Below are 13,208 nucleotides of genomic sequence, written 5' to 3' on the forward strand. Positions count from 1 at the left end.
GTGATTCTGAAACTATTACCATGAAAGACTTCAGATGTTTTTGTGCACTTCAGAAAATAGCACAGATGGAGAAAAAACCTGCGATGCATCAAAGATTGTTTATTTATTAAACCACATGCAATTTAGGTGCATGGTGGAGAGAACGCTGAATCAGAGCAGTTACAACGAGCAGTCAGAGACCAGCATCGGAGAATACCTTCTGAAATTGTGTTGAGCGATATGTAGGGGATATTCATGATAGTTTATTTCAAAGTATCCCATATGGAAAATACGCTTCCTTTCCATAGACTTGTGAACCTTGCCTGGTTGAATGAACTCAACCAATTCTTTCTATGGTACTAGGTGGTGCTTTTCAGAGATAGCCCGTGTCCAAGATGTTATTAGAAACGTGCATCTTTTGGCAAACAGGGCTCTAGCGAAAGCCGGTATTTCATAGAGACAGAAGTTTACATGCTGTAGGCGTTTCGTGCAGGTGGTGTGCACACGCGTTGTGCCAGCGAAGGTCACCGGGCCCTGATGTTTCGTCTTTAAGGTTTTCGTAGGATGCTGTTACCTGTTCATCCGATGTTCGCAGTGGTCTTCAGTAAATTTGTGCAGCTTCACACCACGGGTTATTTCAAGTTACGGATAGATTATTATAAACCCGTCTGGGTGTGCTGCTCACAGTTCCTGGAAGGAAAGGCAAAGAAAATCACGGGCAGCCGTTCGGTGGACAGCGGTGCAGGGGCCGAGGTCGTTACTGCCGTCGTTCCATCTGAAGGCGAAAGGGCCGGGGCAGGCCTGGGGCAGGGCCGGGCCGGGGCAGGCCTGGGGCAGGGCAGGGCAGGGCCGGGGGCAGGCCTAGGGCAGGGCCGGGCCGGGGCAGGCCTGGGGCAGGGCAGGGCCGGGCCGGGGCAGGCCTGGGGCAGGGCAGGGCAGGGCCGGGGGCAGGCCTAGGGCAGGGCAGGGCCGGGCCGGGGCAGGCCTAGGGCAGGGCCGGGCCGGGGCAGGCCTGGGGCAGGGCAGGGCCGGGGGCAGGCCTAGGGCAGGGCCGGGCCGGGGCAGGGCAGGGCAGGGCCGGGGGCAGGCCTAGGGTAGGGCCGGGCCGGGGCAGGCGGCGCTGTTCCACGCGGGCGGAGCCGTCTCGGTGGGACCCCGTGCCCCGCGGCGACGCGGGTGAAGCTCGGCGCTGCCGGCCGCTGGCCCGGCGATGGGAGCTGAGCCACGGGCGGGGCCGGCCGGCGGGAGCGCGGGCCGGGAGCATGGAGCCGGGGCACGGCCCGGAGCAGGGCCCGTTGCAGGGGCGGCAGCACCGGGCCGCGCCGTCGGGCAGCGGCGCCCTCTGCCGGCCGCTGCCTGTGCCGCGGGAGCCGCTGCGGCCGAGGCCCGGCGGCCGCCCTTGCCCGTAGCGGCGCGGTTCGGGGTGGGGGTGCCGGTGCCACAGGGCCCCCCCGGAGCGCTGGCTGGAGCTCGGCAGCGGTAGCTGCCACCCGGGGTGGGCTGGAGTCCGCGAGGGAATGAGCACTACGTCTGCGACGGGAAGGAGACCTCTAGGACGTGAACATCATCTGGCCCCAAAGGCAGTTACCGACAGCTTTGCCATGCGGTCCCCCACATTCTTTCCCCCCCTACCCCCCGTTATAGCCTGTTTCTGCTTAGAACAGTTATTCTTGCTGTATAATTCCTTCTTTTTTTTTTTTTTTTTTTCTCTTTGAGGTTCCAGGGTATTTGTGTTAATCTACACTTTATGAAATCAATGCATCTTGTAGTTTCTCAGTAGGAAAATTCATTCTGGAATAAAACCCCAGGTGACTGCTCTTTCTAGTACTAAGCAACCACGTGCAGTCTCCCCGCACAGCCCTGCTGCTGCTTCTTTTTTACCGGCGTGTTGTAGAAACAGAGAGCACAGGAGCCCTCTTTAAGAGCCCACCAGCACCATATCTGCATCAGGATGCCATGCAGGAAAATCAGAAAATCTTCACCACAAACATGATTTGCGACTTGGGACAATGTCCAGCAGCCTCACGATTGTGCCTGTGTTGAGAAGAGTTAAAGAAAAAGAAAACTATTCCTCTACCTTGTCAAGAAGTTAGAGTATTTGGAAAAGTGATATTATTTCCTCTATCAGTCAGCCATATCTTAGGTGTCATACTGTGAGCCAGTAACACCCATGATAAAAAAAAATACCCAACCTTTGAGGCAGGACAGGGTCTCAGAAGAGATTTTCCTAAAGACTTCTGGTGAGTCCGTTTGGTGCATTATAAGATTCTCCCATCATCTTGTACTTTAGGGTCTCTATTCAGGCATTGAAGCAAATGGTCATTTGCAGAGTTGCTAATTTGTGGCCTTGATTTAGAGCATAACTTCAGTGGCCCACTCATTTCTTTGGAGTCTGTTATTAAGGAAAGATGAGGACAAAATGTGCAGCACTAAGCTTATTTAACACAAATGATATCTCAGAGTATGCATTAGATTTTATCTTCTAGAGATTTTAATGATGTGCATATTCTCATTCCGCACTTGCCACATGCATTCTTGCCTACGTGGTTTTTTATACTAGTATCTGGATTTTTAATATCTCAACATTTTCGTAATTTCAACATGCAGAATTTTCTACGAAATTTTAACAAATCCCACTGTCTTTGCTTTTAAGAGTATTTGGGATCCTCTAAAAGTTTAACTTGTAGGGAAGTACAACAATTTACAGTAAGTAAATGCATATATGTAAGAAAGAAAACAGAAACAGGTCTTTACTTGTTACCAACAAAGATGCCATTCCCAGTTTTCTCCCTTAATCTTTCAGTAGTCATCAGATTTCTATAGCTTTCAAGAATTGTTTTTAACTTAACTAATGAAAATTGTGATTGCCGCTGCCTGATGATACCTTGCAGTGATAAGCCAATATCTAATGATTTAACGAGTAATATAAAGCCCCGTGCATTCAGAACATATAGTGAAACATGTTTTGCAGGTGCCTAAAATCCAGTAATGTGTTACACTTGTTTGTGTGTAGATAATCATCTCCAGCATTTGTTTAGACCTGGCGGTTTTTACATATTTGCCATGACTGACCGAAGCAGAATTATTTTTTTTTGTGACAGGATCTTAAAAAGGAAAAGTTAACATAGCAAGAGACAAATCTAAAGAAGTACTTTTTCTTAAGAATTTTTTTTCTAGCTTTTCAGCTTTCTGTAGTGCTTTACCTGAAGCAGTTCTGCTTGAGGAGTGGAAGAGAAATGCTTTTACAAAGCAAGGTGGATTGAAAATCGGCTGATCTGCCAGGCACAGAGGGTCGTGATCACAGTGACTGGAGGCCAGTGACTCACGGTGTACGCCAGGGATCGATACGGGGTCCAATACTATTTAACCTCTTCTCTAATGACCTGAATGATGGGACAGAGTGTGCCCTCAGCAAGTCTGCAGATGATACAGCTGAGAGGAGTGGTAGATGCACAGATGATTGTGCCGCTGTTCAGAGGGACCTTCACTGGCTGGCGGAATGGGCTGGAAAGACTCCTATGAGCAATGGCAACTTGAGCTGCATTATGAAGAGCGTTGCCAGCAGGTCAAGGGTGATGATTATTCCCCTCTACTCAGCCCTGGTGAGACCACATCTGGAGTGCTGCATACAGTTCTGGGCTCCGCAGTACAAAGACAGAGATGGACACACTGTAGTGAGTCCAGTGGAAGGCCACAAAGCTGACTAAGGGATTGGAGCATCTGTCATACGGAGAGAGGCTGGGGGAGCTGGGATTGTTCAGCCTGGAGAAGAGGATGCACGAGGGAGATCTTACCGATGTGTGCATATGCCTGATGGGGGCAAGTAAAGAGGAAGCAGCCACACTGTCCTCAGTGGTGCCCAGGGACAGGGCAGGAGGCAGTGAGCACACACTGAAGTACAGAAAAAATCTGTTCCTACATAAGAAAAAAGTGTCTTGCTGTAAGGGTGACTGAACTCTGGGTTGCGGAGTCTCCATCTCTGGAGATGCTGAAAACCCAACTGAACGAGGTGGCCCTGAGCAACCAGGTTGACCCTGGTTTGAGCAGAGTGTTTGTGGTCTTGGTAATCTGCAGGGGTCCTTTCCAAAGTCGACTGTTCTGTGAAAATGAAGGAATGAACTTAGGGAGTTCATATGAGAGTAGGAAATATGGGGATTTTTTCTGGGTTTTTTTACATAAAAACTAACACTCTGGTGATACTAAATGGCTTTTTCTCATGGCTTGTTTACTGTCCTACCTATGACATTACCCTTTAAGAAACTACTTCTTGATGGTCCATTTCTGTCCTTCTCGACCTATGTGCATCATAGCAAGCAAGTGTTCCTAAAAAGAAGAATAATCTTAGTCTGAGTATTTAGTATCTACAGCGTGTTGTATTGGCGCTGCCAGACTGAATTTTTTTTTTTTTTGTGCTTTCCTCTTCCCTGATCTGTTTTTCAGGCACTTTGCCAACACAGGACAAACCTTCCCAGAGGCAGTCAGAGAGCACAAACTGCAGCCCTTCCAGAAAGAGATCGACATCTGAGAGCACGTCTTCTACAGGCAAGTAATATTTGGTGGCCTCGGTTTTGGGACCACTGCTATTCTAAAATCTGTGCTACTGCAGACAGCTGAGACAGCATTGCTACAAGAACTTTAACAGCGGCAATATGTTCGTGGAGATACTGAATTTTTTCACATAAGTTTTACAAGCGCTGCACATTGGATTGTAGAATAGGGAAGCTTGAGCTGGCGCGTACAGAAGCAGCAGCATAGCTAAGGCAGAATGGGGTTTGGTTCCTCAGCAGGGTAAATTAGTCTTCATGAAGTTCAGTGTTTTAATGCTAGCAAGACTGTGATGCTACAGTTAGTCAATGAATTAGATTTATAAAATAATTCCTCCATGGGGAAGGGCTTGACTTCTGCAGTGTTCTGAAGGCAGATGGTTTTCTGCCCTTGGATAGATAACTGTTAGGATCAAACCGGGGTGTGCTGTTACATTTTCTTCGCAGCATGTGTGAATCCTGCTAAGGTGATGGAGGATGACAAGCAGCTCATCCCAGTCAGCGCTAATGATACAGTTGTGAATGAACCTAGGCAGGTCAAAACATATGGTAGGAGAGAGACGGAAGTACTGAAAAGCCTGGGAACTCTGATGGCATTCTCATCAGTTCTGTCAAATGAGGACCAAGTCTCAGATGCACAAAAGCATCATCAAGTTGCTTGCCGCCAACAGGATACTGAGGGAGCTGGCTTTCTCAGCTATGGGGTGATGTACTGTGCAGGTTGCTGCTTGAGGAAGTCCGTCTTCGTGAGGAAGGGAATGCACCTCTTGCTGCATTTTGAGCTTTTGTTTTTTAAGAAGGTCAGGCTTGTGCAGTCACACTGTGTGTGAATGCATGCGTGTTGCTATCTGTCACGGTTTCATACCTACAAAACTGTCGAATCCATTGGCAAAATTGTTAGGGGGAAGATGTGAAAATCCTCATTTCCTGTATGTCCCCAGCAAGTTGTCAGCCGTGTAGTAAAACCAGACTCTGTCTGCAGTCCCTCTGAGGAAAACGCAATGTGAACTTACTTACGATTAGACACAAAAAAGTCTGTAACATTGACTAATTTTGTAAGAAGCCCGGTTGTAGAAAGAGCTCCTGTTAGCAGCATTCAAACATTCTTAGACACTGAAGTTGATTGCAGATTTGTAGTAAACATGCTTAGGGCTGGTACTTACAGAACTAGTTATGATTTCCATAGAGGAAGAATGTGCCCAAACTGCTTTTCCTCCTGCCTTTGAACAGATACTTGCAACAGATGCTTTTTCAGCCTGTACTAAAGAAGGTCCTTTGCAGTGAAGAAGCATTCTCTCTTTTTCCTCTCTGTCTTGTTAACTTTCTTTTACTTACTCATTCTAAAGGGGCAGCTGCCATCGGTGTGAATCTGTGCCTAGGAAGGTGTTAAAAGTTCAGGCCTATTTTGTGCAGGAGAGCATAGGAATGAAATGAATCACAAGTTTATCAACTTCAAAGTCATTGAACTGATGATGCAGCTGAAAAGACCAGTCTTTGTTATATTTTCCGTAGATCTGGAATGCATGTGGGATTTCAGCACGTTTGTCAGAGAGCTCCTTTGTTACCAAGGGCTGCGAGTGTGCCTGACCGGGGCTGCAGCTGTTTTGGGGATCTCAGCCTTCAGTTGTCCCCTCCTTTTGGATCAGTTTCCAAACAGAAATCCTAGTTCAAGGACATCCATTAGACTTTGTGTCCAAATGCGTTGTGTTGTATAGTTTGGTTATCATTGGATGATGCAGCTGTTTGCAGAGCTCACTGTGCTAAGCAGATGGTGTTTCTGTGAGGAACCCGCAGCTCCATCCCAGTGTGTATTTAAAGACCATAAGAAAACAAAGGGTAATTTATTATTTCATCTAGAATTGAAGGCCGAAAGTGTAAATCCTTCCAGTTCTTTGGAAGTTGTTCAGGTTGCTAGGTTTTCTAAAGTAGGTTTACAGCAGTGACCTGACAAGTGTGTTTCTCTGTTCGTTTTTCACCCTGTAGGAAGAAAAATTGTTCATAGGAGGATTTTTAGAACTTGTGCTGATTCTTCCTTCTTTAAATTGTGCAGTCTCTAAAGCACATTTTCATTTGCACTTGCAAATTCATGACTTTGGAATCTTAATGAGGAATTTATTTCTCCAGAGTACCACACTTGGACTAGTAAGAACTAGGAACAGAAAATATTTATTTTAAACTGTTTGTGCTTTATCTTTGTCAGCTAATGCATAATCTCCCTCCTGTCAAGTGACAGAAACCCTTTTATAAAAAAATTTTGTTGCCTTTCCTTCAACATTACCTTTACACTAGTACATGCTTTTGAGTCTACAGCCTAGTTTAAGTTTAAGTAGATCTAATCTAAATAATTGGCCACAATTACAGTAACGTTTTGTAAATGCTAATGTGAAATTGTGATATATTTATGAGAAGACAGCACCCATTTTATTCCAGAAAGAACAGGGTTTCTTCTAATAAAATGTTATCACTAAGAACCAGCAAGGCAGCTTTAGGAAGCTCTTAGATTATGCTGTATTAAAAAGGGATTTGTTCCAAACTATATGGTTGACCTGGAAGTTCTCTTTTTCAAATACCAGTCCACAGCTCTAAAGCATATAGTACTTAGTTTAAAAAGTGAGATCTAACTTTACTTTCTGTGTAAATTAGCCTTTCTCTTTTGTCCAGATATTTTGATTTACCTTTATCCAAGCTTATACTTTATTGCAGTGATCAGTTCTGTCATCATTACGTTTGTCTTTTTGATAGAGAAACTTCAAGAGCAATGAAGAAGTTGTTTCAGTACTGCCAAACCTCAAAAAAAGAAAAAATAGTTTAAAAGCATTTCAGATGTTGCTCAGTTTTTTCATCAGTATTTAATTTTTCTGTGCACAAAAGCTTTCTTATTTTTGTTTTTGTTGAATATTTGTTGAGGTTTTGTTGAATTTGTTGAAGTTGTTGAGTATTTGTGTTGAATAGAAAGAAGCTTGAGAAGAGTTCTGGACTGTATGTGCATAGGAAATGCCCTCGTTGCTCTTTGCTATTACGTGGGGGACTGCGTGTGAATAAAGATTAAACAATTACATGTTAAAACTGATGATACAGAATGTAAACTTTCCACGTACTTACATCACTAGAAACCTTTGCCATTAGAACTTGTGTTAGAGAAATTAGTTTCTTGTTGCTGAACATTCCGGACAGTTACAGGATATAAAAGGCTGTCAGTCTGTCCAACTACTGTATTTTAATTCTGGCTTTATTTGATGGTATCTTGAGTCTGTTACAGTGTATGTACGTCTGTTTGTGTTCCAGTGATCGGAGTACCGGCCCGGGGAGGAAGGCTGGCCACCGCGGTTGACGATTCAGTGGATAGCTTACTGCAGCGCATGGCGCAGCATGACAGCCAAGCTACTCTGGACAAAACCTTAGAGTCAGTCATTGCAAATGTGTCTGCGCCCCCGTCAGCTAGTCCTGCTCGAAACCACAACAGAGAGAGAGGTCTGGGGAAACAGGACAGCCTCGTAGCTCCAGCGATTCCCAGCAGCTCCTGCAGCGATAGCATCTCCCTGCTGTCAGACAGACTACCAAACAGCTATTCCCCACGGCATCTCAAGAGAAGCGTGGTTGAAGCCATGCAGCGACAAGCTAGGAAGATGTGCAATTATAACAAGATCTTGGCAACAAAAAAAAATCTTGACCACGTCAATAAAATTCTGAAAGCCAAAAAGCTGCAAAGGCAGTCACGAACAGGGAATAATTTCGTGAAGCGCAGGCCAGGCAGGCCCCGGAAATACCCAATGCAGGCTGTCGTTTCGATGCAAGCTTTCCAGGCGGCTCGACTGGTCGGTCAGGACTTAGATAAAAGAGAAGAAAGCAGCAGTCCCTTACACCTTGGACCCGATACCATCACAGATGTGATTGAAGCTGTAGTGCAGAGTGTGAACTTGAATACAGATCACCGAAAAGGCTGGAAGAGAAAGCGGTGGCTTGCAGAGGAGCAAGCCAGGAAGCGGCAAAAGTCCTTACCAGAAGATGAACAGGAGAGCAATAAGAGGTAATTTCCTTACAATTTTGTACCCTCGGTACATTGTTGATTTTATAACTTTTCAAATGGTGAAAGAATCCCACTCTAACAAGCTCTGCTTGTTGCATTTGTTTTTATTAAGGAGTTCAGTTTAGAGGGAACCAGCATGTCAGTTTTAAATAAGCTTAGGCTCTTCGTAAGTTACTGAACGCACCCCAGCGTGGGATGGAGTCTCAGGTAACTGAAGACTGTTGGTTTTGTGCTTGTGTCCCAAGCGAAGCAAATTTTATGGTTTTCTCAGTGAAGAGTAATGAGTTGGTAACGGGTTTACTGATGAGATGCCACAGCAAAGATTGTTCCTTCATCATGTGCGGAATAAGGAACTGTAAGAGTTGTATGTGCCTTGGGGATCTTAAAGGGTGTTACTCATATGCATTACAAGCAAATACTTAGAAGCAACACAGAATGTAAGGTGAGGTCAGTTGATTGAGAGCAAATAAAGAGTAAAACCAAAGCAGCAAGGGGGAGTTAAAAGTGTGTGCCTGTGCAATGACTGGCTAGTAAAGGACCACACCAGAAATCTGTCTCTGGTCTAATCTTCATATGCTTATCCCCAAAATCATCAATGCAAACAGATCAAACTCTTCCAGAAGTCTTCCTTTGGGTGTTTTCAGAACAGTTCTGAAAAATAACTATTGGTGTTTCAGAAATGAATACTGTAATATATGCATTGAAATTCACAGAAAGTTCCTGGAACCACACATTCAGAAGAGTATATTGTATGGCTCTCCTGAAGGCTAAGAAAAGGTTTACCACGTGCTATTTTTAGTACAAAAGCAGATAGCATAAGCCGCCTTCTAAATTACTCAGCTGAGGCTCCAAGGGATAAACATTAGCAGTACAAACAACATTATTTTTGCAATAATTAATAATAACGTTACTATAAAAAGATCATACATTTCTTTTAATTATGCTTAACCACCACTCAATCATGATCATTGAATTGCATTTTTTTTAAATAGCTGCAACATGTAGTAATTCAGAAGCATGGACTTCTTTTTTCCTACTGACCAGATTATAGAGAGGAATAACGAAATATGGAAAGATAATCTTTTTGGTAAGAAATATGGCGAGATAATCTTTAATCTTTACTTTTTCTTCCAGTTTTGCTGAGACGGTAGCTGAACCTCCTAGTCCACACGATACCCTTGGGAAACCACATGAATCTGAAAATCCTGAACAGCCTTTGCCTTCTCTAGCCCAGCGTGAGAAAAAAGCCCCTCGACCCCCAAAGAAGAAGTACCAGAAGGCAGGGCTCTACTCTGATGTGTACAAAACAACAGAGTAAGTAATACTGCTGCTGTCTGATATTCCAGTGGAAACCGTTTCTTTTCAACTAGAGCCATAAAGAGCTGCTACTAATGAGTAGCTAAAATAAAACCATCAACTTAATTCAAGCCTGTGAAAACATTACATGCATGGTAATTATCAGTCTGACCCACTGAAGGTTTAAAATGTAACCCCAGTCAGAAAGCAGCCTCAAGCAATCTGAAAGCGTTTCTGATTATCGACCTTGAAGAAGGTAGGAGAGCTTCATTCGACAATCTTAATGATTATGGCAGTAAATGTGCTGGGAGAGCTTGAGGTGTTCAGGTGCTGAGTACAGTGTCTACATAAAAGGGGCCATTAGTTTTCTATTTTCATTGACCGATGACAACTGGTCATCTTTGGTGTGAAGGAATTTCAGATACGCACTCTGTTCATTTCACAGTTAAGTGAAGTTCGTTTTCTGTGAGATAGAATAAAAATCCAGCATTCTTTTTTTATTACTTTTCTTTTTTTTTTTTTTTTTTTCTTTTGTTCCACTGGCTGGCTCACAACCTAGTGTACATTAGAAAGTGGACATCTCCCCGTTTCTGATACCAGCCCACTTTGGCTTTTGTTTGTAGTTACGTAAGTTTTCCACAGCCATTTGAACAAATGTGTTGAAGTCAGGAATTAGTGCTTCTCTTGTAATGTGATCTGACAGATTAAAAAAAGAGAAGATTTGGCACCTTCTCACTATGTTGTAGACCACTTAAAAATGTTGCAGAGACCACTGGGAGACTGCTAGTATAGTTTATCGGCTGCTCCTGGTGTATTCTTTCTCCATAGTACAATGAAGGCATCAATGAAAGGATTAAGACTCTAAGGAAGAAACAAAGGTCTAGGTCTGATCAAAGTGAGACTGCTTGTGTTTCTAATAGTTTGAAAGCAGATATGCTAAATTTTTTAGCATCTGGATGGTCTCACTGCTGTACGCAGTCGTGCAACATTCAAATACTGTATCATAAAAATTAGGTCTGTTGCCGTAGGAGAGGACCGGAGAGAGTCTTCTTTTCTTTATTATAAAACGTTAGTTACATTGTCAGTCCTAGTGAGCCAAGGGAAGATCTTTTTATTTCATAGACAGTAAGCAAACATGTCATTTGAAAAATTGTATGAATACAGAAAGTGAAAGTCAAGGTTTGTAGGTATTGCAGATGATGATGGAAATCAAGTTCACCACCCTGTAGCTGAGCTCTGCTACAGCCCTCCCTCGCCATCACTTTTCGTGTTGCAGTTCCCTGGGAGCTTGAAGAGCTCTGACTTGGTCTCCCCGTTTGCCTGGTGCTCTACATGCCGAGTTCTTCCCTTGCACTGATACTAATGTGTGTCCTGAGGGGCTTAAGAACGCTGAGGAAACTACCCTACCAAGGAAGCAGATGCTGCCTGCACAGTCTGTACTGCTGCTCTGCACACTTGTTTGATACTGAAACAAGGCATGGAAATGCATAGTTGGGCAAGGACAGAACTGTGCCCATCTCAGTTTGGGTGTCTTGTCTTACAGCAAAGGTGCAGCTTGAAGGGCTGATCTCACCATTCCTTTGTGCTGGCAGTGGCTCACTGCTTTACTAAGTTGGTTCAGCAACCTAAACAGCAGAACAATAGTCACCTTTTTATAATTGGGTTTTCTGCTGATTTAACTTGCTGTTCCAGTTCTACTACAGTCAGACATATGTCAGTGCAAGAGGAGAGCAGAAGTTCATGTTGTTACCCCATTATTTATGTAACTTCCTGCTATACGAGTATGAAAAGTGATCTTAGTTGGGAACAAAAATGCAACTGTAATCATAGGGCACCCTCTAGTGATGGTACAGTTAAGCGTCGATCACTGTCTCCACTAAAACAGTCTCTGTTCCCTATTAATGGGTGTTGTACTCCCTGTTTTTCTTGTATTTCTGTTTGCAGTATTCATTTGCAGACACTTTGCTTTAAAGACCATTTGTCTGCTCTGCTTTGTCTTTCTTAAATACTTCCTAAACACCAGTAGGTCATAGGAAGTAGTGGAAGTTTTACTGAGGTTTACTGTTAACTGTTTACAGCCTCTGTCTACATCAGTCACATCCAGCTGCTAAACAAGAGCACAGAAAATGTTTGCCCTGTCATTGCCAGTGTTGGTCTACTGTCAAAAGAGAGAAGGCAGCATTATTTCTCTGCAGCCACTTGAATTGTAGTTTGCCACAACAGGATTTCACTGCAGCTCACCTTGGTCTAGGAACTTTATTAAAACACAGTGAAGAAAGCTTAGATTTTGATTCCTTGCAAATGAACTACGAATAAAATGAATGGTTTCTGGAGTCACTCTCAGTTCTACCTCTATTTCTGAATGTAATTTTGTAGACAGCATAGCTGATCTGACGTTAACCTCCACACGAATTTTCCAGAATCCTCAGCTCCCACTGGAAGAATTATACAGCTCTTCTGCTGAAAAGTTCAGCGTGTGGTTGCACAAGACTGCAGCTTTGAAAACAAAGGGAAATTCTGTGCAGGAGTCATTATCTGTTTACCCAGCAGCACCTTTCCTAGAGGAGTGCAAAGTCTAGTTCACCAAAGAAATGAAATAATAATTAGTAAATTAGTAGGTTAAGCTAAATGTTGCATATTGTTTAGGGAAATACCATATTTTTATATAAGATGTTATTTTTATCAGTAATAACAAATATGAGTCCTTATTGTGGAAGCATAACCTATAGAATTTGCTGTGACGGACACCGACCTGCATCCCACACATGGTTAGGTATCCACGGCTGGTCAACGGTGCAGCTTCGTGCAGCCTCTTGCTCTTCTGGGACGTGGCGTTTCTACGTGATGGGCACGTTGCTTCCACAGTGCCTCCATTTTGATGATGTTAGAGTTTGTGGAGCTGCAGGGTGACTCAAGGGTTGGCACCTGAACATTTTCGAATTGAATTGATTTCGAATTGATTGAAAAATCAGCCAGACGAATTAAAATGATGGTGCAGATGAACTGAAAATTAATTGCAGTTCAGCAAATGCTTTAAGTTGGTATATGCTAACATTGCACTGAAAGAATCAGCTTTACTTTCTCCTCACCTTTGTAGCTTATTCCTGTTCCTTTCATGTCTCATCGTCATGACCAGGGCAACTGAACCAGGCTGGGATAGTGATTCAGGTGAAATCTCACCTTCCACTGTAGGTTCCTGGTGCAGTTACCCTTGCAGTCGCAGTTATGCCAGCAGTTACACCAGCAGAAGGTAGGGAACGTCAAAGCCAGCTTAGACTGACTGAAAATGTTTGTCCAGCGATGGCCTGTGAGAGGAAACGGGGCTCCACGCCTCAAAAATGTAGCTGTGCATTCTGCAGAGA

The 13,208-nt window shown here is 44.0% G+C and overlaps 1 protein-coding gene across 5 annotated transcripts in view; it reads left to right on the plus strand.

Annotated features, from left to right (window-relative positions):
• Window positions 1–13,208, plus strand: part of ASH1L (ASH1 like histone lysine methyltransferase) — a 64,257-nt gene that overhangs the window by 23,592 nt on the left and 27,457 nt on the right. For all 5 annotated transcript variants that reach the window (XM_056322512.1, XM_056322516.1, XM_056322517.1 and 2 more), the window contains exons 4-6: window positions 4,420–4,521; window positions 7,809–8,550; window positions 9,685–9,864. In XM_056322512.1, the coding sequence (XP_056178487.1) occupies window positions 4,420–4,521; window positions 7,809–8,550; window positions 9,685–9,864 (1,024 nt within the window). The remainder of the gene's footprint in view (window positions 1–4,419; window positions 4,522–7,808; window positions 8,551–9,684; window positions 9,865–13,208) is intronic.

Source organism: Falco biarmicus, chromosome 19 (assembly GCF_023638135.1).
Source record: "Falco biarmicus isolate bFalBia1 chromosome 19, bFalBia1.pri, whole genome shotgun sequence".
Taxonomy (NCBI): Eukaryota; Metazoa; Chordata; class Aves; order Falconiformes; family Falconidae; genus Falco; species Falco biarmicus.